The sequence below is a fragment of the Xiphias gladius genome, chromosome 16 (assembly GCF_016859285.1).
Source record: "Xiphias gladius isolate SHS-SW01 ecotype Sanya breed wild chromosome 16, ASM1685928v1, whole genome shotgun sequence".
Taxonomy (NCBI): Eukaryota; Metazoa; Chordata; class Actinopteri; order Istiophoriformes; family Xiphiidae; genus Xiphias; species Xiphias gladius.
Window position 1 is genome coordinate 22165285 of NC_053415.1, and position 26601 is coordinate 22191885.

General features: G+C 42.8%; 1 protein-coding gene across 3 annotated transcripts in view; it reads right to left on the bottom strand.

Moving 5' to 3' along the window:
- The window catches only part of sema5ba (sema domain, seven thrombospondin repeats (type 1 and type 1-like), transmembrane domain (TM) and short cytoplasmic domain, (semaphorin) 5Ba), a 168317-nt gene that overhangs the window by 13428 nt on the left and 128288 nt on the right, over positions 1-26601 (bottom strand). For all 3 annotated transcript variants that reach the window (XM_040149185.1, XM_040149184.1, XM_040149183.1), the window contains exons 10-19: positions 25608-25743; positions 24347-24554; positions 23969-24176; positions 11104-11221; positions 10437-10621; positions 8546-8689; positions 7835-7982; positions 6478-6703; positions 4369-4581; positions 98-268 (exon numbers count right to left, since the gene is read on the bottom strand). In XM_040149185.1, coding sequence (XP_040005119.1) covers positions 98-268; positions 4369-4581; positions 6478-6703; positions 7835-7982; positions 8546-8689; positions 10437-10621; positions 11104-11221; positions 23969-24176; positions 24347-24554; positions 25608-25743 — 1757 coding nt within the window. The remainder of the gene's footprint in view (positions 1-97; positions 269-4368; positions 4582-6477; positions 6704-7834; positions 7983-8545; positions 8690-10436; positions 10622-11103; positions 11222-23968; positions 24177-24346; positions 24555-25607; positions 25744-26601) is intronic.

A 26601-nucleotide genomic window follows, 5' to 3' on the forward strand; every position in this document is an offset into this window, starting at 1 on the left:
AGTATGGGAGATGACTGCCCGCCAGGGGCTGTGATGAAAGGATCCCGAGCACTGGTGGCATGACAGAGCTAGATTTTGAAATGATGTGCGACCTTACCATCGCACGTGTGTGTGTTGCACAGGGCCTCCTCAGTGTGTAGTCCTATGCAGATGTCCCCTCCGTTGACGGGCGCGGGGCTGTTACAGGAGCGTGTGCGTTGGTAGTGACCGCCACCGCAACCCAGTGAGCACTGAGACCAGGACGACCAGCAGGACCATGCACCTTTCACTGTCAAATACACCCACACACGTACAGATTACACGACATGATCACATTCTGCCTTTGTAGATATGATAAAACGCACAATAATCCAAACTACGCTGGCTACCAGTTAAGAGTAATGTTCTTCTTAGTGGCGCACGCTGTCAGGAAAACCTTTTTCTCCAGTAAGCCTGGATTAATTTGAGCTCAGTTTGAGTGTCACAATGACTTGAGACTTGACTGCTTTGATGCTCGACTTCTTTGAGATTTGAATCCCTATAAACTTGACAGGACTTGAGTTAAAAAAAAGAACAAAAAAAGCATCCAAGTCTTAAGTTTTGACCTATTAAATCCCAGAACATTAAAAATAAATAAATACAGCAACAGGCAGTTATTTCATAATGGCTCATCTGTAATATCTAAATATTTGGCCAATCGAAAGGACTTGGTCTCAGCTATGTAAAAAAAACACTGTAAATACAAATGACGTAATTTTAATGGTCAGTATTTACAGACTTGCATCACAACTTGCAATTTGCTTATGAAGACTTGTGACATGACTCTGTAAGACTTGAACCTGCTCTAAAAATCAGCTCTTCTAGTTTTCTTTTTATTTGATGTTATTTGTGTGTATTTGTGGGCTCCAGGGGCCGGTTGCACAACCTGAATGCACCCAAGGCTGTGAGTAAAATGTGTTTTCTCCCTACCTTGGCACCTTTATGCATTTTTAAATATTTAGATAAACAAGAAAAAACATGCTGTCTGTTCATTTACAGATTTTTATTTGTCTTCTCGTGCTTGTTCATGTGAAATTTGATTTAAAATTTTTCATATTATACACGTTGTCCATTATTTTTTGGACCCTATTGCTGCACACACTACATACATTTTATATTTCAGACTTTTTGTCGCTCCCTGTCGCTCTCTATTTGAAGTTTTGCTCTCTGGCTGATCAAAATCTACTTTGTCTCAGCTGTGTTCTGTCTCACTGCTGCCTTCATTTTGTCTTCCCACGGGGACCTTTAATGTTTCATCAGATCCAATCAGAAGAGCCTGACTGACTAATTGAATGGCTGGTTGACTGGCTGATGTCTCTCTGACTGACAGACAGAGACAGCGTTGCCAGGTAACGTCACAGTGCTGCAGAAAACTCCATTAGCTGAGTGGATTATAGTGACATAGAGTGAAGCAGGCTGTGACCACTTAACTCTGACTAGCTCAGCCAGCCACTGCTCTGCCTGACTGACTCTTTGACTAACTGCCTGTTTACCTGGGTGACTGGCTGAATGTCTGACTCTCTGAATTACTGAACGGCTCACTGACTGCCTGACTGAAATACTGCTTTTTATGACTCTCTTACTCCTTGCCTGTCCTCCTGAGTGGTTGGCTTGCTGTGTTCATTATGTTCAGAAATATGAAGCTGGAAGCGGGAAATATGCCATTTATGACCTTGATGTGTATGTTTGGCTAGTCACAAACACAAGAAACTTTCATTTGACTTGGATGAACTTATTTGCAGAAGTGTAGACCTGAGACGTTGACTTGAATTATCAGAATTTTGGCCTGGTAAAGCTCTGGAGCAAATTAAATTAAAGACGGTAGTCAGTGCCGTAACTAGCTTTAACAAAACTTAGGACTTTACTTGGACTTATCTCGAATAACTTGGACTTGGTCTCAAACTGACGTACTTTACTTTTTTCTTGGGTACGATTGACCTGAGACTTGACTGGTACTTGACTTGGATTTATTTGAGAATTGACGTGGGCTGAACTGAGAATAGAGACCAGAGACTTGGCTTTGACTGACTTGAGACTTGACTTGTACTTGACTTGGAGTAATCAGACATGAATTCAGTTGATCTTGAATGACTTCAGAATTGACTTGGACTCATGTTAGACTTGAATTAGACTTCCTCGACTAACCTGAGATTCGACTTGGACTTGTCTCGGCTGGCCAAAGAAATTACTTGGACTTGTCTCGACTGACTTGAGGCTTGACTTGGACTTGCTTTAAAAGATCTAAAACAACTCCGTGTTAAGCGGATGTTCAGAGGCTTTTTTATTGTCACACCTGACGACATGCACCTGATTTGCAGTTTGCTACCGAGTACTCGAGAGCTGACTTGAGACTGGCTTTGATAATACTTGAGATGGGACTTGGACCTCTCTCACTCAAATGACTTGAGAAGTGAATCGAATTTACCCATCAAGACTTACAGACAGCTCCATAGTAAAGTGTCTGATTAAAAAAAAAAAAAAAATGCCATATTGAATATTGATGGTAATAATTACTTTAAATATTTACTTTTGTCTGGAGGGACAATGTTGTTTTCTTGACATCATGCCAGGAACTGGGGTTTCAGCATACAAACTTAAATTAAAGGCCTGTTTTTTAGGTCACAACTTCTTGTAATGGAACTCATAATTGAATTCAGGCTACTTGTGACTTACCGACAGACTCAATGACTCCTTGCCTCTCTCTCTTTCTGACACACACACATTTCAATCTCCTCTGCAATCTATATCGCCTCCATCCTGCTCTCTAATCTCATCATCAATTACTATTTCGCACTCATTCTCTCCTATGTCACTGCCGTTGTCCTTCTCACCGGTGTGTCTACCCGGGAAAGGCGCAGTGAGACTGGCTGCACACGTGACGCTCATGGCAAAAGGCTTCCTGATAGGCTACCTCCAAGTGGGAGCTACCCAAGTTCTGGTCGCCTGGGCTTCCTTAGGTTACATGTGTTAGTTGCTATGCAAACCACTAAGGATTTCACATTCCGGATACGAACAACTGACATTTAAATACACTACAGGAATTTGACCGACCAATCATGAATTCATTAGGTACCAGTCATGACTATTTAAGGCGACCTTTTAAAAGGAGTTTAGCCGTTTTTCTAATGCCAGCCATTTTGTGTGTGTGTGTGTGTGTGTGTGTGTGTGTGTGTGTGTATGCCCTACCTTAGTGTGGTTTAATAAGTGTAGCCTGTCAGTGCAGCAGTCTGTGGTCAGCAGAGTTCTAGGTCAGCTGATTATGGTTTGATGAGTAGTTTGAAATAGATAACTCAATTTGTCCAAGGACTCTGCCTGCACTAACCATTAGCTAATGAAGCTAATGATCCAGCAGCATTTTACCATTGACCTCCCTCTCTTTCTGCCTCTGCCTCTGCCTCAGTGTGCATGTCTTTTCTTTATGAACCTGTAAAATACTCCAGAGGTCCAGCAACCGACTTTATCGGCACCCTGTTTGAGTGTTTGTAACTTGGAACAACTTGATGGTAAAAAAAAAAAAAAGACATAAACACATGTTGTGTTCATATCTTCAAAGTCATATGAGGCTGTCAGCTGTGACAGCTTGTTCTCAAATCCAGCAGTGCCAGATTTACAATTTTAAGTTTTTTTTCTTGTCCTGCCAATTTCCAGCTCAAGATCTAAAATCATGTATTTGTTGAAAATCTTGTAAACGTCAATAGACACATGTCGCGCTGCATTATTTTAGAGAAATCATTGTCTCTAGTGTAACTGAAAGTTCCCTGTTAGTGTTTAATGTCAACCTGTTATCCATTAGATTTCAACACACCAGCAGCCTTAATGACTGTACATGTGAAGATTTTTTTTTTTTTAACTATTATTTTTTTTTATTCATTCTTCTTTAACCGGGAGACCAAACAATTGAGAGACATATCTAAAAATTGTTATGTTTCCTGCTCTCGGAAGACAACACTGTTCATAACAGTTGGCACTAAACGAGGTCATCTTGTTTCAAGCGCGGGTCAGAATATACAGTACGTTGTATAATGGAATGTGAGGAGTCAAATGGTGAAAGAATCCGCATCAGGTGTTAATGGTAGAGTCCATTAAAATAATTGAAAAGAAAATGTAATCGTGAAACGACAGTGTTTGCTGTACGAATAGTGTTTTTAAAATCTGATTTGGAGCGGGACTTTTGTATTAATGAGCAATTTGTAACAGATTCTCACCTGTTTTTGTTTTTTTCACAAAAAAAAACCTGAACATACAAAAATATTTTTTTTTCTTTTGTTTTGGTCTCAAAATAATGAGCCCTGAGTAGGTATGAACGCAGTCAGTCATATGGACATGTTTTTCTGGCGTCTCTTCACTCACCAGGACATGCCTGGACATTACAGTCCTGATACTCCACCGGTGAACCACGGCATGCAACAGGGGCGCTCTTCCCCTCAGGTCCAGCACAGGTTCGCCGACGGGTGCGGTAGCCTTTGGCACAACTCTGCGAGCAACTTGACCAGGTCTCCCATGATGTCCAGCCGGCGCCCGCCACTCTTACCACCGGTGTCTTCAAAAGCTCCTCCACCAGGGCTAGAGAGAGAGAAGAAAGTGGATGAAAAAGAAAAAAAAAAAAAGGTTCCAGGTTAGATTAAAGCCACAGAAATATATGCAGTGCGGATAAATTGAGAGTTTAAAGAAACAGGTTCTTTGAGTACAAGTCACAAAGTGTGTATGACTTTGCCAGAAGGCAAATTTCTCTCTGTCCTTCTTTCAAACTCTATCTGTGTCTCTCACGCATCCCACGGTTCCCTACTGTCAGTGTTTCATCAGTTTGTCGGAGTCGATGCGGCTGCGCCCCCCCCCCAGAGTCTGACAGGGAGACAAGCAATCGATTCAGGAGAGGGGGGGGGGCGCGAAAAAGCCACCAGCGGAGAGCAGTTGACTATCACCCTGTGTAGCTCTCTCGGAGCTGGTGTGTATGTGGGAGTGCTGGACTGTGACCCCTTCACTAACAGCATTTGGGGAAGCTAACAGGTCTAACAGGAGGACCCTTTCAGCATGTCACACTCCTACTGGGAGAAATCTTAGCACGCTGCTGTGACTATTTTCGTGTGTGTGGTAAGTGCGCGGTACTGTATGTGTTTTCTGTGTCGCATAAACACAGATAGCAGATCATCATCCTATTGAAATTTACCCACATATGCACTAAAAAAAAATCTGCACAGATTCCCTTTCCTTTCTCTGCGCATTTTCCTTTCTCATCGACTCCCAATTAAAACTCAGTTAATTATAGTTAACGGAAAAATCCACACAGAATTAATATTTATTTATTCACATATATTCATTCCGGCAGCTTTGTCCCTGAGGTGGAAATCGGAGCACTAACGTTGAACTGTGTCATCAAGTGACCTTTTCATTTGAACGTTATTTAGTTTATTTATAGTGCAGCATCACCCCCAAGGATTCTCTGCACAGATTACAGAATAAATACAAACATCAGACGCACACCATGGCCATACAAACAAACACACACACACACACACACAATCATGAATCATAAAATATAGCAATTAATGGTAATAACAGAGACAATTAAAGCAGGTTCAGTTAAAGTAAGCAAGAGACCTCCCAAACTCGCAGTGGGAGCTCATTCAAAAGGAAGGGAGCGTGGTGAGGAAAGGCTGCATCCTGTAGGAGCAGTTAGATAACCAGCAGCGAGAAGAGTGTAAGAGGTGCAATGGAGTATACGGTGGAACAATGCACCGAATGTAGATGTGTGCGTCATCCACGGACGGATTACTGAAAAGGCCTACCCGGCACAGGCCCGGGCTCCAAAGGGATCAAAGCCTGTGTGTGAAGTAACTGTTCTTGAAATTTCTCGCCGTAAAGTTCTACTGAAAAATCGTGCGCTTGCATGTTGTCACGAGAAAGAAGCCATCACCGGAGCGTCTATCTCCTCAGGACGATTTTTGGTCCAGTTCAGTGTGGGTTCAGTGTCGACGCCATGCAGTGTGGGCTCTGTAGATCTGCTGAAAGAAATCTTAAAATTGTACAACTCCGAGGTTCACGGAAGCTTGTGTATTGGGGGCTCTTTAAGGGATCTATGCGGAGGGGCCCGTCATCTGATAGCAGTTAATTAATTCATGTTGTATTTTCTAAAGATGTGAGCAAGGGGCAGCAGGTATACGCATAACTTTTTTTTGTTACTCTCTGTTTTATGTAAATCAGACAACAACATGGTCCCACTTGTCTCTAGAGAAGCTCCAGGATTTGTCTCTGCACATCATCACCACCAAATTCTGTCAGTGGGTCGTTTGGTTTAAGGAGAGACTGGTTCAGATTAAAACTGGGAAGTACAAGGTCTTAGATATCTTGCTAATGTGTGAATGCTACTTAATGTAAGATTTACCCTTGAGCCTAGAGCTGCTATTTACCAACATCCACAGACCTGACCACATCACTGCATCTGTCAGTGGCTTGACTTACTATCTGTCTCGCAGGCTGCTGTGCCATCGTTGGGACAGAAGCGCGTCTCCACCTTCCTGCGTCCAATCTGCAGCTCGTGGGGATCGGACAGGTGTGCTCGGCACATGTATCGCATCCTCTGCTCCTGACGAGCTCCGCCTTGAGTTACATTGACAGGCATCCAGGGCGTCCAAGGTGTGTTCCTCTTCACCTCCGGACACGCCTCCAGGTTACAGGCCTTGTATTCCTGGATGAAAACGCGGCAGAAGTCAGGGGCCCAGTGGCTGAGTTTTATTCATAATCTAAAACAAGAATGAATGTGTAATGCCCTGCTAGAAGATTCTAGACGCTGCAGTGATCATTATACCCCACACAATCAGTTTTTGATAAAAAGAACAATGTACTAATTATATCGCTGACCAGCGATGTTTGTCCTTGGGTTGGTACTTGAGGAAAGGCAGTGGGGTGATTCAAATCCAAAGGGTTCATTTTCTGGTAATCTGTCTTCTAGGTTTTGATATTCCTCGTGTACAAAATGGAAATTTTGCCCTGATGGTGGCAGTAGAGGGAAAAATTCAGGGGGCACTAGGATCATCGTTGAATAACGTTCAACGTTGTTGATTGAGGGGAAATTTTTACATCAGTCTTCAAATGAGATCGATTTTATCCCAATCTCTGACTTTCTTTAGGATGGCAAACAAGTGTATCGCCTGTACTGTTTGTATAAAAAGAAGAACTGTATGTACCAAGTGCATGGAGATACTGAAATATTTTTATTGAAATTCAAATATTCCCACTTTTTCAGTCAAAAAACTGAACACCGGGTGGTCCCCAGAGATTGTCAATCATCACAGAGGGGCAAAAAACATCCTGGATTTTTCACATTGAAAAAAAAGGAAAAGTGACATCTTGTTTTGACGTGGAGGATTTCATTGACATTCGACGTTTTTTGTAAACAACAAGCTAAATGTGGACATGCTGTCACTGCGCTTACTCCAGCTGAGCCATTCAAGGTCAGGGGAGAAAATCAAACACGTGTCTGTGTTTACAGCATCTCTGCTGTCATCATTACCTCCTCACTTCTATAATGAGTTTGGTCTCACTTCATTAAAGCATTGTTGTTTAGCCTCCAACACACAAGGAATTAACATCTTCTGACAAAGCTACTGCAACAGCATGTCTCTCTCTTTTTTTTTTTTTTAAATAAAAATTTAATTTGCCCTAATTTGAACAAATGTCTGCTCTTACGAAGGAATGGATGCATTTGGTCTAAAAGCTATCACAGAGGCAGGGAGATGGATTCTCCTCAGGCCTGCAGACGTTCTTCTGTGTCTTTGTTCGTAATCTGGCTGTGCATTTGTGTGTGAATGTTTCCTACCAGCGCACATCCTGGGCAGCTGTTGCCATTCTCACAAGTGCGGACCCTGGAGTGGACACCTCCCCCGCACTCAGTGCTACACTTGGTCCAGGAGCCCCATGGGGACCAGAAGATAGGCTGAGGACAGGACACCCCCTCATTGCAGAACCTGTGGAGTGATTTGAGAGCAGGCGGGGGATTTCTAAGAGGACCTCATCTTAACAAAAATACAGTATCAGTGAGAGCTGTAGACTTGAGACTTGGACTGGAGCCCGACTAAACCTAAACCTAATGAAGCCTTAACCATAGCAAACAGTGGCAAGTCAGAAAATAGTTATCTGAATAATTTTTGTAACAGTTTTGGAAGGCGCTGGTGTCCCGCTGATAGTGGCAACAGATGAGAAAACACTTAAAAGGCTTATTTTGGCACTGTTATGTATTTTATATTGAACTAGTTGGATTTGAGACTTGCTTTGACTTGCCTCAAAAGAACTGAAAACATTTCCGGATAACTTCTGAGTAATATGGCTGAGTAAAGACAGGATAAATCTAATCTCTACTGCATCACACCATAGCATTGATAATATGACCATCACATTTATCATTTTCACCATGTTTGCAATCTTTATTAGCACAGTAGCTTTCAGTAGGAAATGATATTATAAGATGCTATCGTTACTTGATTGAAAAAGATGCCTTTTTAGTCACTGCAGTCTCAAGAGTTATCCTCACCTCTCATCCCTGCTCAGCCCCACGCAGACACGGCCACCATGACGTGGGGAAGGGTTGTTACACGACCGCTGCCGCAGCTCGAAGCCTGTGCCGCAGGTTGTGCTGCACTGTCCCCATGATGACCAGGGCGTCCAGCCTCCATTTCTATGGCAACAAACATATGGAAAAGTATTAACAACCTATTCCAACAGTGGAAACCTGCATAGTTATTCGGCGTTGCTTTTAGTATTATTCTTCCACAGGGTGTTTCTCTAATGCTCAAGGGGAAAAAAAAAAAAAAGCTTTTTAGTTTGGTGTAATTATTGGTCTGATTCTGAGCTTCTGGAAACAGAAATGCGAACACACACTGCGAGCACATTCTGACTGGGAAACTCATTCAATTTGCTTAAGTGCTTTGTTCCTGGGTAGCACTCCATGAATTAATTGCCACTTTCTGCAAAAGCACAATTCAATTTCGACACCAAGGATTAAATCTGGCACAGCTATCCGGTGGGATGAAAGTGCCTAATCTCTTTGTCTCGGCTTTGCTCTCTGTAACACTGACTGGCCAAATCCCCTGCAGACAAAGGTGGTGAGAGTTGTCATAAGAGGAACCTGGATGTCACCTACATTTTCTAATTAGATTCACGTTCATTATCCTTCTCGTGTTCGGTCAGAGCGTAAATATTGGTCTGAGGTCGATGCTTCGAAATCAGTTGGAACATTGCTACAACTGCAGCAGAGCTGAGTTTAAGAAAAGATGTTAGAGCTCACCTGATCCTGGACCAGACTCATTTGCAAAATGACAAGCTCAATGTGCTGAATCACAGCCTTGTAATAATTTCAACTTGACAATATCCAGTGTACTGGGCCAAAATAATTTCAATGTGTGCCATCTTTTTTATTGATTATACGCTTTACTATACGCTCAACATGAGGCAAATAATTGCATTAGAGCAACAGTTGAAACGTAATGAAGAAAAAATTAAAATTAGTTAAAGTGGAATAAAATGAAATAAAACACACAGTTTAAGTACATTTACAGTGCAGCAATCAGATTTAACAAAGAAAAAGTGCAGAGAAATGGAGAGAAATTGATAAATCTGCGTAACAGCTTCCTAAAAATCTAGGGCACCTATTGGGTTTGTATTCTTCGAGCATTTCAGAAATGTATTTTGCCCAGAGGCTGCTAAGTGATTTATAAACTAGCAACAGCACTTTAGAATCTGGGAGCCAATGCAAAGACTTAAGAACAGGATTTGATGTACTCTGTTCTCCTGGTTCTTGATAGAACTCTGGCATTTCTGAATGTGCAGCATTTTTCTAATATTTCTGAGGCCGCTTCAATAACTCACCCTGTTGGGGATGAAGGAATGAAAGAGTTTCTCTAATTCTTGTCTGGACATAATCCTTCTTCTTGATTTTTGATGTACACGATAAGAGGGCAGCTTCTGATACTTCCTTGATGTGAGAACTGGGTCAATTAAAAACACCAACATTTCTAACTTGGTCTTTACTCCTTATACTTCTACAAGCAAGCTGGGGAACAACCATTGAGTCTTTGTTAGCAAATACAGTGATTTCTTTGTCATGTTTGAAAGCATCTTTCCAATTAGCAATACAACAGATAATACATTGATGGTATGTGTTATACTGTAGTCATTATAATATTATTTCTTAAAACCATGGGCTTTTGATTGGACAACTGATCCTCAGTAATTTAAAGCTTTATATTAACTTTTATATTAAATATTATTAACAATAAGTATGATTATATTAATACTTTGCACAAAATATGCCTAAAATTACTAAAATTGAGATTACATTGATTATTATAAAGTGATTATGATAGTTGTAATTGTTTTATTATCATCATCAATGTAAAAATAGATCAATCTTTTTCTTCCCCTACCTCGAGCAGTTGGAGACTTCAATGGTGGGGCCCTCGCAGTTTTTGCCTCCACATCGAGGGGCGGGGCTATCACAAGACCTGGAGCGACACAAACAGGAGCTCACGCCATCCACGCCATCATCATTGTTGCAGGGTTGCCATGGCGCCCAGGGTCCGAAGCCACCGTTGGTGGTCTGGTTCTGCAGCTGGAAAACAAACATCAGTCATGACGAGAGAGAGAGATAGTAGGTTAGCAGACATCAGTCTGGGTTGTTCGACCATCCACGAGTGTGTGTCTGTGACTGAGTATATGGTAGAGGTAGTTTTAGCATGCAGGACTTGGGCTGCCGGACAGGACTTTTCCTTCTAAAATGGAGAGAGAGAGAGATTTCATGGGATTATAGGGGAATAAATTTACTGCAATTCACTTCACTTCAGTCAAATTTAGTCTAGTTGATCTAATTTATCTAATCTATTTCATTTCAGTTTAGTTCAATTCACCTCCCTTTTTTTCTCTGCTACTTCTACATATCCAGCCCTGTCTTGTACAACACACACTGGGAAGTAATTAGTCATGGATGAAGCCAACCGCTATGATGAAAGATGACCTCAAGAAATCTTACAGGCCCGTGAAGACAGATCTGATGCCGCTTCCTTACGGTAAACGCCGCAGTGACATCGCTCTTACCGGACAAAGGGTGATGTTCTGCTTCCACTGGCTCATGTTGGAGCTGTCCTCCAGTGTGGTGCATCTGCGCTGCCTGAAGTCCCAGCCACAGTAGGGGTCCCTCGCCTCCAAACACAGCCTGCAGGGGACAGGAGAGAGGAGGAAGTAGGAGGAGTGTGGTGTCAGCAAAGTGGGTAGTTTAATTGTTAAACAAAGAACGTGCAGGTTAGTATGAACATTACAGTAAATGTGAGACAAAATGTCTGTGTTACATCTGTGTCCCCTGGACAGATGTAACATAGACATCCTAATATATTAAAATAAATAAATGGATTGTTAAAAAGAAACAAAAAAACAAAATAAAAGAAACAGGTTTAAAGAGCAACATAATACCCACGTCCCCCTCTCATATGCAAAAAATGTAATATAATAATAATATATGCAATAAAGTACATTCAAATGCAGACAACAAATACAACTGCACACAAGAGTTAGGTATGTAACTGTACTCATACTTATCTGTAAGGGCATATTTATATACTATACTTATGAGGTGGTCAGGAAGAATGAAATACAGCTCTTCACACCTTAGACATTTTATTTTTGTTTTTACACGTGTTGGACTGATCATGATGTTGTCTTGTACTTCAAGGGTGTGGAGAACAAATCGACATTGTAGATTTTTTTCAAGTTCGCTAAATTTTCTAAACGAAAAGTAGAAGAACTAGCGCTGCGATGAATACTGATGACTGGGACCAGCACAAGATGATGGTTAAATTAGTGACTGTGGAATTAGTGTTTTAAAAGTTTCTTTTAAGATGAGAAGAGATAGAAATACAAAAAAATAGAAATAATAAAACTGAGAAATTGGGTAGGAGAATGCAGAGAAATCATTAAAAAAAAAAAAGAAGTTAATAAAATAAAGACAGTGTGTACAGTCCAGTGTTTAAACACCAGGGTACCACTGTGATGAAGTCATATCGAAACACACTGGCCTCAGACCTACTACCCGTACATTATAGATAACTCTGGAAGATGACAAAAATCAGACTTTCCGGTGCAACGCTCCTCCCTCAGGTCTCACACAAACAATGCTATACGCGGTACATCACCCAAACAGTGATTAAATATTTGTAAGCTCCTCCAATAAAACAGAGGCTTAATGACGGCTAATTAAATCTAAGGCTGTTAATGATGAGGCTAAGCCGCCAGAGCTTGTCTATATGCCTCAGGAACGCAGGATAAAAGGCATCTGAAGAACTCCTCTCTCCTCTAAAAGAGCCCCCTACACTTTCTGCCTCCCTTCCTTCCTCTCCTTCATACCCCCCTTTTGTCTCCCTTTCTTCATCTATCCTCCCTCCCTCCCTCTCCCTCCTAACTCCTTCCTCACAGCGTTGCGGCTTGCCTTCCTCCAGTCTCTCCATTCAGCTGAAAGGACAGATTCTTTTTGCTGTGTTTTTTCTTTGCTGGCACAGACCTTCGTGGTTTATTTGAAGAGCCCCACAGTGTTTTTGCTTGGAGGTTGAGGAATCTCCAAGTGTTGATACAGCTCTCTGTGCCAGGTCTGGGGCTCTATGTTGAACCCGAGATCGGCTTAGATCCAATAGACATTACTGCTTAGCCGGCGAATCAGAGGTGACCCCACGGACAAAGAGCGAGCGAGCGCAGGAGGGGTAAAGAGAGAGAGGGAGAGAAAGGCCATGTTCTTCGGCGACGACTTCCCTCAAGAGCGTGATGCATTCACTGCTAACCTTCTTGTGTGTCATTTTAATTAAGTGGCACTATTACAGCGACGCTGGATGCAATCTTCAGTACGGATGAAACAATAATCATCATGACGTTGGCCACAAATTCACAGATCAGTGAACCTAATAGTCCATTTGAAAGGGCAGAGGGAGGAGCGTGTTGCCATTTTGGCTCAAGGTCGACCATATTGTATCTGTGATAGCTTTGATGTGTGGCTTTGCATCGTCGTCGTGGCTGTAGAAGTCTCATTTGGCTTTCTGATTACTAAAACACTCACATGCACGCGCACACACACACACACAGACACACAGCATTACAGAGATCAGCTAAGCGGAACAATTAATAAGTGCGTATTTCAAGGATGGAATAAATAATGTTATATGAAAGGGAGAGATGGTAGAGATTTGAGGCCAAATGAACTCTGAGTAAAGTGGTGCTGCGAGGCGGGCTGGGAGGCTTCTGACCTCAGGGAAAGACGCATTTAGTTCTGCATTCACCCTGTTTGCATTAACTGAGACAAAAATGTTGGCCGTAATATGAAAGAAAGACGACTACGGCTCAACTGAGCCGTCCATGCTGTAAGATCTTAAGACCCGAAAAAATATATCAGCTGGAAAGAAATGCTGACAGATTGATAAGAGCGCAGGTGGGGATAGAGGTTAATGCTGGAAGAAAACTATATTCACGAGGCTGCAGACACGTGTGTGCTGACAAGAACATACATAGACCTAAAACACCAGGTATGCAAGTTGTCCCAAATCTGTACTAGACTGCACTATACGGCCAGAAGTATTTGAACGCATTGATATACAAATACATGTTACAAAAATAAAGTCAATGAAAATATTGTGTGCTTTATGTTTAGAGTTGCTTTTCATGGTTTTTCTTGGTTGGGGCAAGTCCCCTTAGTTCCAGTTAAGGCAGATCTTGATGCAACGGTATACAATGCTATTTTAGACAATAGTGTGCTTCTAACTGAGAGGCAACAGTTAGGGGGAGACTCTTCCTAGTTTCAACATGACAATGCCCCCATGCACAGAACCAGGATCATGAAGAAATGGTTTTCCCAGTTTAGTGTGGAAGAACTTGACTGCCCTGCACATGGGTCCTGACCTCAACCCCATCCAAAACCTTAGACAAACACCAGATCAGTGTTGGACCTCGCCAATTCTCTTGTTGCTGAATGGGAGCAAGTCCCTGCGGCCAGGGTCTAAAATCATGTGTAAAGCCTGAATGAGCTGTTCACTTACACATGTGGGTGCGTAATGTCAAATTGTCCAAATACTTTTGGCCATGTAGCTTAAATCTAATCAAGCTTTGAGTATGTATAAATGTGGGTTCACACTGGGAGATGGCAAAGATGACAGAATTAATGAGGAGTAATTCGGTACCGTGGACTTCAAAAGTTGTAATTTAAATTACAGATAAACATATTGCATCATTTTGTGTTAGTGCAAAAAAGAAAATTGACATTGATTTCTTGTATACGAATGGCAAAAACAGTATGTTGTGACATATATAGCGTACATAGTAAATTCTACTAGTGTCATATGGAATTGGGACACGGGTTTGCAGTCTCAATATTTTGTCCAATCCTTTCCTTCACTAGAGGCCGTTCAATAAATGAGAATTTACTATTGGAGACCAAAAAAGGGGGCGTACCGAGGTGTTTAGCTCTCACTCTGACCTTTCTGCAGCTCCATAAAACATAAGCCAAATGCTCTCGATGCCTTCCTGTCCTGATGGCTCACAGTGTGTTTTTTAAAAACAGGACGCCTGTAAAAGTCAATTAGAAGCACTGTGGGTGGAGAGGGGGCTGTGTGATGGGAATAGAAAATCTAATTTCTGTAACAGGGAGTGCATGGGGATGTCAGCCGGGATAAGTGGCTGAGTCTGCATATACACTGGAACTCGAGGCATCTGAACTGTATGAGATTGCGTGTGTGTGTGTGTGTGGGTGTGTGTGAGTGAGAGAGAGAGAGAGAGAGAGAGAGAGAGAGGGAGAGGGAGAGGGTGTAGATTCAAGTGTGCTTTCTGAATTCCCGTCAATTTGAGTAGACTGTAAGGGCGTGTCTTTGCACTGTGGGTGTGCCACCATGTGTGAGAGCATCGCTTTGACAAGTCTGCGGGGCACTGGCTGATATTGAATTCAGCAGCGTGTGTGCCCAGTGGCCCACTATATACAATATGTCTGGGCAATTGGCATCGGAAGATAAATCTGCCGGATTCTCTCTGTAGGGTTGTAATTGACATTTTGAATCGTTTGCGAACGTTGTAAAAACCAGTGTCTCCTTTTATTACAGGCCCTTTAACAACTAAACATAAAACAATAGTTCACCTCGCCTTTAATGGCAGGCCGTCAGTGTATAATCGAAAATATGATAAATTATGGATTGGAATCAGCCATTATTAGCTGTGGCACTGACACTCTGGGAATAAGTTAGCAAAGGCCTTCTGGAGGGTCTGACTCAGTTAAACATATGTGCATACGCTCGCCTCTCTCCATCTCTCCACATGAGTTATGCCTTTTTTTTTTTTTGCAGCCGCTCTCAGGAGAGCGCCGCTGACAGCCTCTCGCTCCTCATCCTCTCTCTGGGGGAAGACAGCCTGTCCCTGGGACTTTTTTTCCCCCACCGCGCTGGGCTGAGCTGGCCATTTAGGAAGTCTGCTCATGATGAATCAGAAACACAGAACTCCTGCTAGCACTCAGCGCTAATACGTCCAGTTAGGCCCAGTTGGAGCCAGGCTGGAGACTGATGGTGCTGGGTCCAAAAAAAAAAAACCAAAACAGCTAAAGTGAGTGAGATGGCAGTCTGCCAAAAACTGCCTGCTGTCCTCCAAGTACAATTGTAGCCCCTGGTGAATAAAAAGGAGCTGCATCATCACAGAGAAACAATGGGGAGGCAGGATTCAAGACAGAGAAAAAGATAGAGGACAAGAAAATATAGATATAATAGAAGGCAAGGTGATAGATGGCAGGAAGATGGTAAAGTGAAAAAACAGAGAGAGGAAGAGATAAAAAAACAGATATTACAGAGATGAACAATGCAAATGTGGACAGAGATAGTATAATTCTACACTGGCTTATCCTATCCCATGTTCTCAAGAGACATGGTACAAGGTGGACAGGTCAACCTTTCAATCACAGGGCTGCAACTTACGGACCATTAACACCTACAGGCAATTCAGAGTCACTGCATGTCGTCGGACCCGGGGGAGACAAAGATTGATACAGGGGGAGCATGCGCACTCAAAACAGAAAGGCACCAGGGTTTGAGCCTAGAACCTTCCAGTTGTGAGGAGACAGCACGAACCACTGCACCTCAATACCGCCCTTCCTTCTGAATCCTTTTATCAGATCTCGTTGGGTAATCCTTCAACATTTGTAACTAGCAACAGTTCTAAGAACCTAAGCCCAAAGATTCAGTTGAGACCTGTAATCATCTTTTATTGGCTGTCGAGTGGCAGCCTCCTCAGTGTTCACAACCTGTAGATACAACCTGAAAATGAGATGTGCAGCAGTTTTTTACTCAACGTACCTGACACATTGAAATTACAGGTGTAGCCTACTCTTTTTGCCGACTTTACATTTCACAAGCTACCCGCTACAGGTACCAGAGATTCTGATTCAGAACTGTTAAAAGGATCAGCTTAAATTGTTAATATGATGTGCATGAAACTAACTTGGAGGTTCCAGCGACTGAAGCCGCAATGCTGCAATCATCTGGACTATTCCCCTGGATAAGATTTATCACTCTTTTGTACTTGTTGAATTTATCTTGTGAGCACAAGATAAGAAAAATACAGTCTTGTGGGACTTTGAAAGCTCTGTGGAGTTGTATTACAGGGTGGTATTTCTTTTGCTTACAAACAATCTTGCATTGAATATACACCAGCCTGCGCATTATCCATACAACAACCACATGTTTCATTCTAGTCTGTCACCATCCCACGCACAGAATTAATGTTTTATTAGCTACAGCTCATAGAATCTGCTGCCAGCGACGTTTGTCAATTCGACCAACGACAGCAACAATCGATGCCAGTTAAAAATTAAAAACTCAACCTGGATGTTTCGTACACTTCTCTTTGCTTACAGAAAAGATGACCGGGTTCGATGCCGGTGTCATTATCCTCGGAGTTTTGCAAATCCATGTTTTCTGCTGGATCCGAAGTATAACTGGCCATCAAAGCCACTCGCCTATTTTTATTTCATTTTTATTTGTTATCTTTCTCCCTGAATAGGGGCCAGAGTAGTTTGACTTTCTCAGCATCAGGGAATTTGAGAGGCGGTGAGCTAGAGGTTAAGACATAGTGCCAGCCCAAATCGAGGCTGAAAGAAAGGGGAGGGTGAGTTAGCAATATAGACAGAAATTTAGAGAGAGAGAGAGAGAGAGAGCGAGAGTGAAATGATTACATCGAGCTGCAGCCAGAACAAAGCCTGTAATAAAAGTAACAGCATTCTGGAGCAGTAATAAATACATCCGCTGTGTGAACACCATCTCTCTCTTTCTCTCTCAGTCCCCGGCTGGTGAAGTGTTCCTCTGATTGGTCATACAGGCTTAGTAAGCAGCAGTGAGCTCTAGAATCCTGCCGACAGGCTGGCAGCTGCAGGCGACAGTAAATTGGGATTGCAGGGGACGGGCCTGTAAGCTTCCCTCACACAGAGACAAACAGGGAAGTTCACACCACTACATAGGGGTCCCTCTATAGGGACTCATGCTAAAATATAATGAAAGCTGCACTGCAACATGCCATACACATTGGTTTTAACAAGAAGCCATAGACACACACACACAGACTGTAGTAGAGATGCTAATGGTCAGTAGTTTTCCTCAACAGAGTCTCAGTGGTTTCCTTACGTTTTAGACTCCTGTTGCAGGCAGGCTGAGCTGCCTCGGCCTCATGACTGCTGCCGGCTCACTGTTAACCACACACAACCACACACATACAACCACACGCGCACAACAAATGGAGTCAAAGCCCCTCAGGGTGAAATGTAACTGTCACCAATAGGGCAAATTGTACCTCTTGTAATAAAACGTGATGTTTATGTAAGCAGATGTGTGAGCAGTGGCTTTACTGCAGGAATAGAGCCGCTACAAAAAGCCCGATTTGTTCCATTTCATCCTCCTCAACATTATCCTCATCATTTATTCAGCGTTTCCTCCTTTGCCTCCTTCTTGTAGTTATTTCTGTTTCCCTATTCCTTCTTCTCCTACTCCTTTTTAAGCTCTTTTCTCCTCATCACCAGTTGCAAAAACAGGCACAAAAAAGAAAACCTTCAAAAATCATTCACTTGAAACATCGATGTAACACCGCTTTCCCTTGTCTGACACCTTCAGTTTTGACAAATCAGTAAACCAATCCAGAAAACAAAAGCTGTGCACTTGCTTTCAAAGTTGCCTGCGTGTAGCACCGTGCTACTGTTCCGAGTGAGACAGGAGTTTCATCCTTTATTTGGCAGTGTGCACTACCATTCTTCCATAAGTGAAAGGGGGGAAAAAAAAAAAAAAAAGCCCTGATGGATGCAACATCGCGGCTAAGCTAGCACATTGCTGCAGCCGAAATAAATCACTAACAGGGTAAGATAGAGAGATAGGGGCTGGATCGAGGACAGAGTGGTGCTGTTAGCCAGAGGTGCCAATTGGCCAGGTCAAATATAATTACCACAAATAGAGGACAAATACACACAGGCAAGTGCGTACATACATACACACAAACACACATCGGTACACAAGCTGCAGCGTTTGTCTGCGAGCTATCAATAAAAGGCTACAAATCACTGGCTGTTGAAAAGGTTTGGCAGTGTAACACAAAAAAGCACCTCGGTTAAAGACGGCGATGTAAATGTTATTCTACTCTCAGGACTGCAAGGCTCACCAGAGTTGCCAATATGGATCAATAACAAAAGAAAACTGAACATTAAGGGCACTTAAACGAAGCGGACTTTTCAGACTGCAGCAACTGTGCAGGCATCCAAACCAACATATGTTTTGGATGCCTCAGCTAAACCGTTAGAGTCAGCATTTTAACTCGCTGTTTAAACAACTGCAAACATGCAGACTTACATCCAGCACATGCTGTATTTCTGCATTACAACTACTGCACAGCCACAGTCCAGCCGTTATTCTATTACCAGCTGGATATTTTATAACAAATCAAATAAGTTATGACTTGTCCATAAAATCATGTCCTACCTTTTATGTCTCGCTGTGATGCCCATCACATTACTGTAAACACTGCCATTCTTCACTGTGTGAATGTGTGTGTGTCTCCGTGCATTTGTGTGACGGAGAAAAGAAGCATGTGTGGCTGTAAATGAGTCGCTTTCAGCTATAAACCATCTGAGAAGACTCAGCTGTTACCAGTGTGTGAATGGATGTATGTGAATGTGACGACCACACACACACACACACACACAACGCAAGAGAGGTGAAGTGAAAAGGCTCATTTCGGAAGCAGTACAATGATGGGGAGTGTAGGACGGCAGGTGGGTCTTTTTCATTTAGTCTGAACAGTGGACACCCAGAGGGATAGATGGACAGAGGAAGTAAAATAGAGAGAAGGAAAAGTAGTCAGAGGAAAACCAGAGCCTGGTGGTAATGATAATGCAGTACAAAGTAACAAGTTACTGTAATCACAGTACTTTACCCGGCAACACAGTAGTGTGATGTATTAACCAATCCCAAGAGAATCTTGTGCAGTTTGAAGTGATTATTTTGGCCCAAAATGAATGAATTTCCAGCTGCTTTGCAAGACATTGTGTTAATATAATATATATGATATAATGGCTGTAACACTCCAGTTTCCAATGTGTGCGAACCCTGAATCAATGAGTCTTTAATCTGATGTCGCTCAGACGTAGCAATCCTGATACCTATGGGACCAGTTTTAGGAGCATCATAACGGTGAGCCCGATCAATTTCTGGAGGGGATTTGAAGCTGTTGTTCTCCGAAGGTCTTGACCAGCATTTTAGAGAAAAACTCAGTTGGGTGAGCCCCTTCAATGAATTCCAGTTGGCCAATAATCCCCAAATTTTGCCTCCCGCTGTGTTCCTCAAGATCAGCCAGCCTTAGATTTCATGCATAAGTAGGAACAAATACTTTCCAGCTTTCCAGCACCCTCAGTTTCAATTCCACTGTGTCCATGGTCAGATACCATAGAGTGAACTGAATCCAGTTTAGCTTCCTGAGCCTTAAAAGATGACTTGAATTCAGCAGCAAGTGCTAACCTGTGCCACATAAGCAGGACAGTTATAGTAACAACAATAATTTTTCACTGTCGACAGTGCACTAAAGAAATACAAAGCCTGATATTACACTTGTGTATCATTGTTACTGAGACAGAGTTGGTTAAATAGTGGAATTAATTAAGTGTTGGAACAGAAGCCTCAGCCAAGTTGGCATCCACTCTGTTTAACCGAAACCAATTTTCAGTCCTCCTTATCAATATCTGTAAAAGAAAATAACCTCTCTCTGGCTAATCACTCCTATGCATGTGGCCGCATGCTAGGAGTGCACACAACAGTTAAATGAACACCCTCCCCCTTTCAGTTTGTCAAATGTGAGGATTTCCTGCTCCTCTTGGTTTTAAATCATTGTAAATTAAGTATTTTGGGGTTTTGGACAAAACAAGCAATTTTTAACACATCGCCTTGGCTCTGGAAAATTGTGATGGCCGTATTTCACTAATTAACAGATTAACCGCTAATGAAAATATTTATTGCAGTCATATTCACATGAATTAATTAACTACCTGGCCTCCTTTTTCTCTTAATCTCCCGACTCCACGTCACCCTTCTGCCCTTTTCCACTTGCTTCCAGACAAGTCCCGCCAGACAACCTCAGGTGTCACACTGACAGACAGGCTGACATCTGTTGTATTCTGCAGCTAGCTTGCCTCTGGCTGCAGTGCATTTCAAAGATTGTAAGAGTGAGCAAGCCGCAGAGGTGAGCAGAATATTGCATATTGGATTAAGGACGGCCCATTCTACCTCACCCCTTTCCACCCTCTCTGGTGCCCTTGGAGCCCACTCTTTTCATTTCACCCCACTGTGTCTTAAATAGGACTCTGGCTGCTCACCCTGCTCTTCTCTCTGTAGCTGTATTTCTCATGGCTCCCCTCTCTTCCCGTTCTTCTCTGTCTCTCTCATCTCACATATTTCACCCACATCTTATTAAATCCAATGGTTTCTCGACCTGATGTGTGTATGTGTGTGTGTCTGCTCCCATGTGTCTAGGAGTTTGGATTTAGTAGAAATATCGAGCTGACTCATCAGGCAGCGCTCATATGATAACTCGTCCGAGCACCAACCCACACACAAATCACACCAACTAAACTGCCCTCCATATACTGTACAGACATACACACACTCACACACACAGACACAGAGACAGCGAAAAAAGCATCAAGCCATTTGTATGTTAAAATGAAGTTGACTTTGAAGAACGGAGGTGGCTGGCTGAGAATCCTGATTGAGAGAAGTGATGGGATACAGAAGGTCGGACAAACAACCAGTGAGCTTTTTTCCCCTTACTCAGCCTTGATACAGGCTATTTTCACTTGAACAACACCAAGGGGTGGTGGCGGCAGAGCAACCCCCCCCCCCTCTCTCTATCTTTGTGTGTGTGTGTGTGTGTGTGTGTGTGTGTGTGTGTGTGTGTGTGTGTGTGTGTGTCTTTGTCGCTCTTTCACAGACAAAGAAAAACGTCTCTGGCAGTGTATGATGTAGCTTCTCACACACCTTTTGTTCATCCCCTGATTCAGACACAAACAAAAGCCAGAAGCGTACTTGCTCTGTATTAGGCAGAACTTCATTACTTTGGGGGGGGGGGTAACCTGGCACAACAAATTAATTTCCTCTTGCAAGCAGATGCCGCCTCTGTCATTTGTCTGGTTCCATAAGGACTTTAATGATTATAGGCGAGGTCTTCCAGACATTAATCCTAGTTGAGGACAGATAATTACCTTCAATAGAGGACCAACCAGGTTAAAATGAATCCACTGCCGAAACACATAAAATGAACAATAAGATAATCATCATGCATATCACACAACTGCTCAGTCATGCTTTCTGTCCTCAGGAAGTGAGGACTATTGTCCCTCTTGGGGCTCTTCACTTTATTCTTGGGGTTGAATGACTTCAGGAAGTCCCAAACAAAAAGCCCTGGATCACCAGTGACCTGAAGGAGCGACTGGACAGGAAGAAGAGAGCCTTTGGGGATGGGGACGTCCCTGCCCACACAGCTGCTTCCCTCTATACCCTCTGCCTTGTTCCGGTGCCAAAGAAGTTATTTCCATCTGCCCTCAATGACTACAGACTGGTTGCCCTCACATGCCACACAATGATAATCCTGGGGACTCTGGTGTTGGCCAATCTCAGACCTCAGACCAGGTGAGCGTCTTTCTAGACCTGCTGCGGTACGCCTGTCACCCTCAGGTTGGAGTCAACAACGGCATCATCTACCTGCCTCAATGAGCCCTTTCTCACCTGGACAAAACGGGTAGAACTGTGAGAATCATGATCTTTTCATTAAGAACTTTTTCTCATGCCTGTAAAACAATCCAGCCCATCTTGCTGAGAAAGAAGCTCCAGAATAGGCAGGTAGATGCCTACACAACTTCCTGGATTACCGACTGCCTGACAGATAGACCACACTTTGTGCGGCTGCGGGAATGTGTGTCTGAACAGGTGATCAGCAGCACAGTGGCACCACAGGTGGACTGTCCTGCAGATGTGTTCATATGACTCTGCAGGTGTGGGGTGTGTCAGCGGTGGAAAAGAGGCAGAATGCAGAGACCTGGTGGACTATTTTGTGGCAATGTGTGGGAGCAATCACTGGCTCTTGAATGTGGCTAAGACCAAGGAAATGGTTGTGGACTTCAGGAGGACCAGGACTATGTTAAATACGGAGGGATGGAAATACCCTGGAGTCCACCGCGACAACAGACTGGACTGGAAATGCATCACAGAAGCCGTCTAAAGGAAGGAACGGAGAAAACTCTACTTCTTGAGGAAGCTTTGGTCCTTTAATATGTGCAGCAAGACGTTGCAGATCTTTTACCACTCTGTTGTAGCAAGCACAATATTTTTTGCTGCTGTCTGCTGGGGCCGCAGCATCAGAGCCAGTGACACCAACAAACTGAACAAACTGATCAGGAGAGGTAGCTTTGTGCTGGGGACTTTTCTGGAGCCCTTGGAGTTGTTTGTGGAGAGGAGGATGCTGCACAAACTGTTCAACTCTGTATAATGATTCTCCTTTGTGTAAGAGAAGGGACTCCTCGGACAGAATAATTTTTCCTTGTAACAGGACAGACTGCTCACCTGGACTTTTTGGTCATGATTTGCTTATCAAAGTTTGCTCTCTCTATACATATATATGCGCCTGACTTGCACACCATCAAGCACAAGTCTCGCGTCAATGAGAGCAGATTTTCTGCTAGTCCTACTTCAGGACCATGATACTGCAGCAGTGTGTTAAGTGCAGCCACTGGTGACTGCAAGCTATACCAGTGTAGGAGCATCAACTCTTGTAAAATTGCTTACGGCTACAAGCTAAGTAGCTCTCCAGTGGTGCAGTAAGCAAGAAATCTTGTGCCGTCTTCGATTTTAAGGTACCCTGTGTAATTTTTGACCACCAGTAGCAGTTTTAGATGGACCGTAGTTGTTCTCTTTGATATGACCGATGATGAGCTCTTGCCATCTATATATGTATGGATTATGGTGATCTGTCAAACAAAATCTAGTGAAGCCCGCCTCCCGATGTAGTATCAAGTCTGTGAAAAGTCCATGACACCTGTACGTGTAGCTCCTTGAAGATTTGATGAATTTTTGGTGTGGACAGCCATGGTTACTATGGACTTCATGGTTACATGCCTGCAAGTCCACTATTTTAACGTTGATTTAAAAAATGCATTTACATTGCCCTCTCACCATTGGCCTAAGTCATATTTTGTTTTACACCTGTGTGACATACATTTTTTTTCCCAACATATAGGTTCCTAGTTTGTAACATTCTCCCCATAACTAATTTTATGAATGGCTGAGTTTGGGTTCCTTTTGATAGCCAGGATACACAATACAATCACCTTGGATCAAATTCTCAAGTTAACATGGAGAATTTATACTGTACTTACATCTCAGTTTTGTAGGTGGAGCACCTCTCCAGCGGGATCTTCAGGACTCTGTTGTTGAGCCCTACGAAGAGCGACCTGTCACTGTGCAGGATCTGCAGGCTTAGGATTGGTTCTCGTACCCCTCGTGGGAGGAGCTCCATCTCCTCCAGATAACAACCTTGTAGGTTCTTGTTGGGCGTAGCCAGTGCCTTCAGGATGGTGCCATATTCTGATTCAACAAGAAGGACGAGAAGATATCAGAGAGATCTTGTATACAGGCAAATTAAAATGCACTTCTCTGCTTTATATTTATTTTTTGGGTTATATGTTTGAGATAAGTTATGTTTCTACTTAATGTATATAAGTGTCAGTTTTATTCCTTTCTTCTCTTCCACTAACCTGTGCTGATATACATAACATGGTAGAGGGTGTCCATGCCCTGAACAATGTCCACAACCAGGTTGGAGAAGCGAACGTCATCCTGCATGACCAGCGGATCAACAGACTCTGGCTGGACCACGTCGTTCATCAGGTAGAGCCTCTGTGCGTCCTGCAGGCTGCGCTCTGTCAAACCCTCATTGGGACCCTCATCATCTATAGTACCGCACTGGAGAGAAATGCCATGAGGGAGAGGAGAAGAGACGAGTGAGATGTCAGAAAAGGATGTGAAAATTTGGGCGAGACGGAGGGAAATTAAAAAAGAAAGCAGAGAGAAGACAGGCAAGAAAGACAGAAAGGACAACCAAACAATGGAGAAGTGCCTCTCATACCTGTCACTGTACGGTACTAAATCAATACACCATATCTGGCTAGATTGTTTCAGTTCTTAATTCTATTCTCAGTAATTGCAACTTTTTCACAACTACTCCATGATTTTGATATGATCATAGCAATGACACAGCAATTTAATGAGACAGTGCAGAAGAATAAATTTGAAATTACAATTTTCCGAAAAGGTTGCGAAAAAGCTGCGACCCGAAGCTGTAGCTTCTGCTCATTCTTTGTGACTTGAAATGAGAGATTGATATGTTGTTCGATTCCATTTTTGTCTGGTGTTTGGAGCTGTAGATGGTTTTGGATATACGACGACGATTTAAAAATGTTGAAGATGTATCTTCTACATATCTATATTATTAGATTGGTGTATCATCTTTTTCATGTTAGAGCCTTGTGAAATAATGACCAGTCCTCTCAGAATCTTGAATAGTTTCTTGTGATTGTCACACAATGACTGAATTTGCAGCGGCTTTCCACAAATATTTGCTAAAATTTGTGACTATTCAATTTATTTTGCTCTAAATTATGGTAATATTTAAAAATTGCTGTAAAAAAACTGACCATTTAAAGATCTCATCGATTACTGTTCAAATGATAATGATTACTTTAATTGACTTATTATTTAATTGATTTACTTATTCAATTATAATTAATTAACTTTCTGAATTAGATTACTTGTATGATGAAAAGTAATTTGTAAAATCAAGGGGATATGAAAAAATTCGATTCCTGGAGGGACTGGAGGACCCTTTGTTGCCTGAGCTTCCTAGAAGTTTTTGAAAACTGATGGATTTGTCACAGTTCACCATTCTGTAGGTCGTAATCCCTAAATAGCAGAACTGTGTTAAGACTGACCTTGACTGATTAAAGTGGTTAAACTAACCTGGAAGTTGTGGATGGGGTTGGGCGTGGGAAGCCAGGTGGAGCGAGGGTTTTCCTGGGAGCGGAAGGGCCCATTGAAGGCCTGGGTGATGGCGCTCAGGTTGAAGGCACACACTGCAGATGCTGCAATACTGTTGCTTTATAGAGAGATGGATAGGGAAGATGAAACAGTAAGGGGGAGGTAGCAGGGGGCAGAAAGGGGAGAAATGACAGGAAGAGATGAGGAGAGAGGGGAAGAAGGTAAAAATAACTATATTATCTCAACAATAGTGTTCATATCAGTTTAAATGTAAGCAGTAAATGTGAAGCCATATCAGAAATCAACAGCTTCCAGCTGTCTAATAAAGCCATTCTGCATCGTGTTCCATCCTCTTAATGGAAGTCCTATCATTTATACCTGCACTAAACAGGCACTATGTCACAGGCTTACTTTGGCTGCAGGGTAAGCTATGGTATCAGCGCCGCACAGCAAATGGGGACAATATTAAGCTGAGGATATAGGAGGCGGTTACACAGATTATGTGCCAACACACAAACATACACACACATACACGCAGCCGCCTCACAGGTGCTACATACGAGAGTAAAACCCAGCTAAACTGGGAGTGCGAGTAAAGTTATTATCGTGACACTCTTCAGCCATACTGTACTGCAAGGTAATGAGTTTCTTAACTGTCTGCTACTGCGGACTGTTATCCCCTTCCCTACACACCCGGCATTACTCTCAAAGTTTTTACTATGCGGTGAACAGCCTAATGTTTTGGCATGGCTTGCGAGTTGCTGATAAACCATCAATTAGAAGATAGTGAGAGATAACATTTTAGGCAGAGAGAGAGACAGAAACAGAGAGAGAAAGAAACAGCGGGAGCCACAGAGACCGACAGCGATGCAGAAAAAGAAAAGACTACTGTAAGAACACGGTCCCTTGTGAGCTGTTTTGGTACCTTGGGTAAAGTGTAAATCAGTGAAGGCTGCTGGCTGGAAAAGCTGAGGCA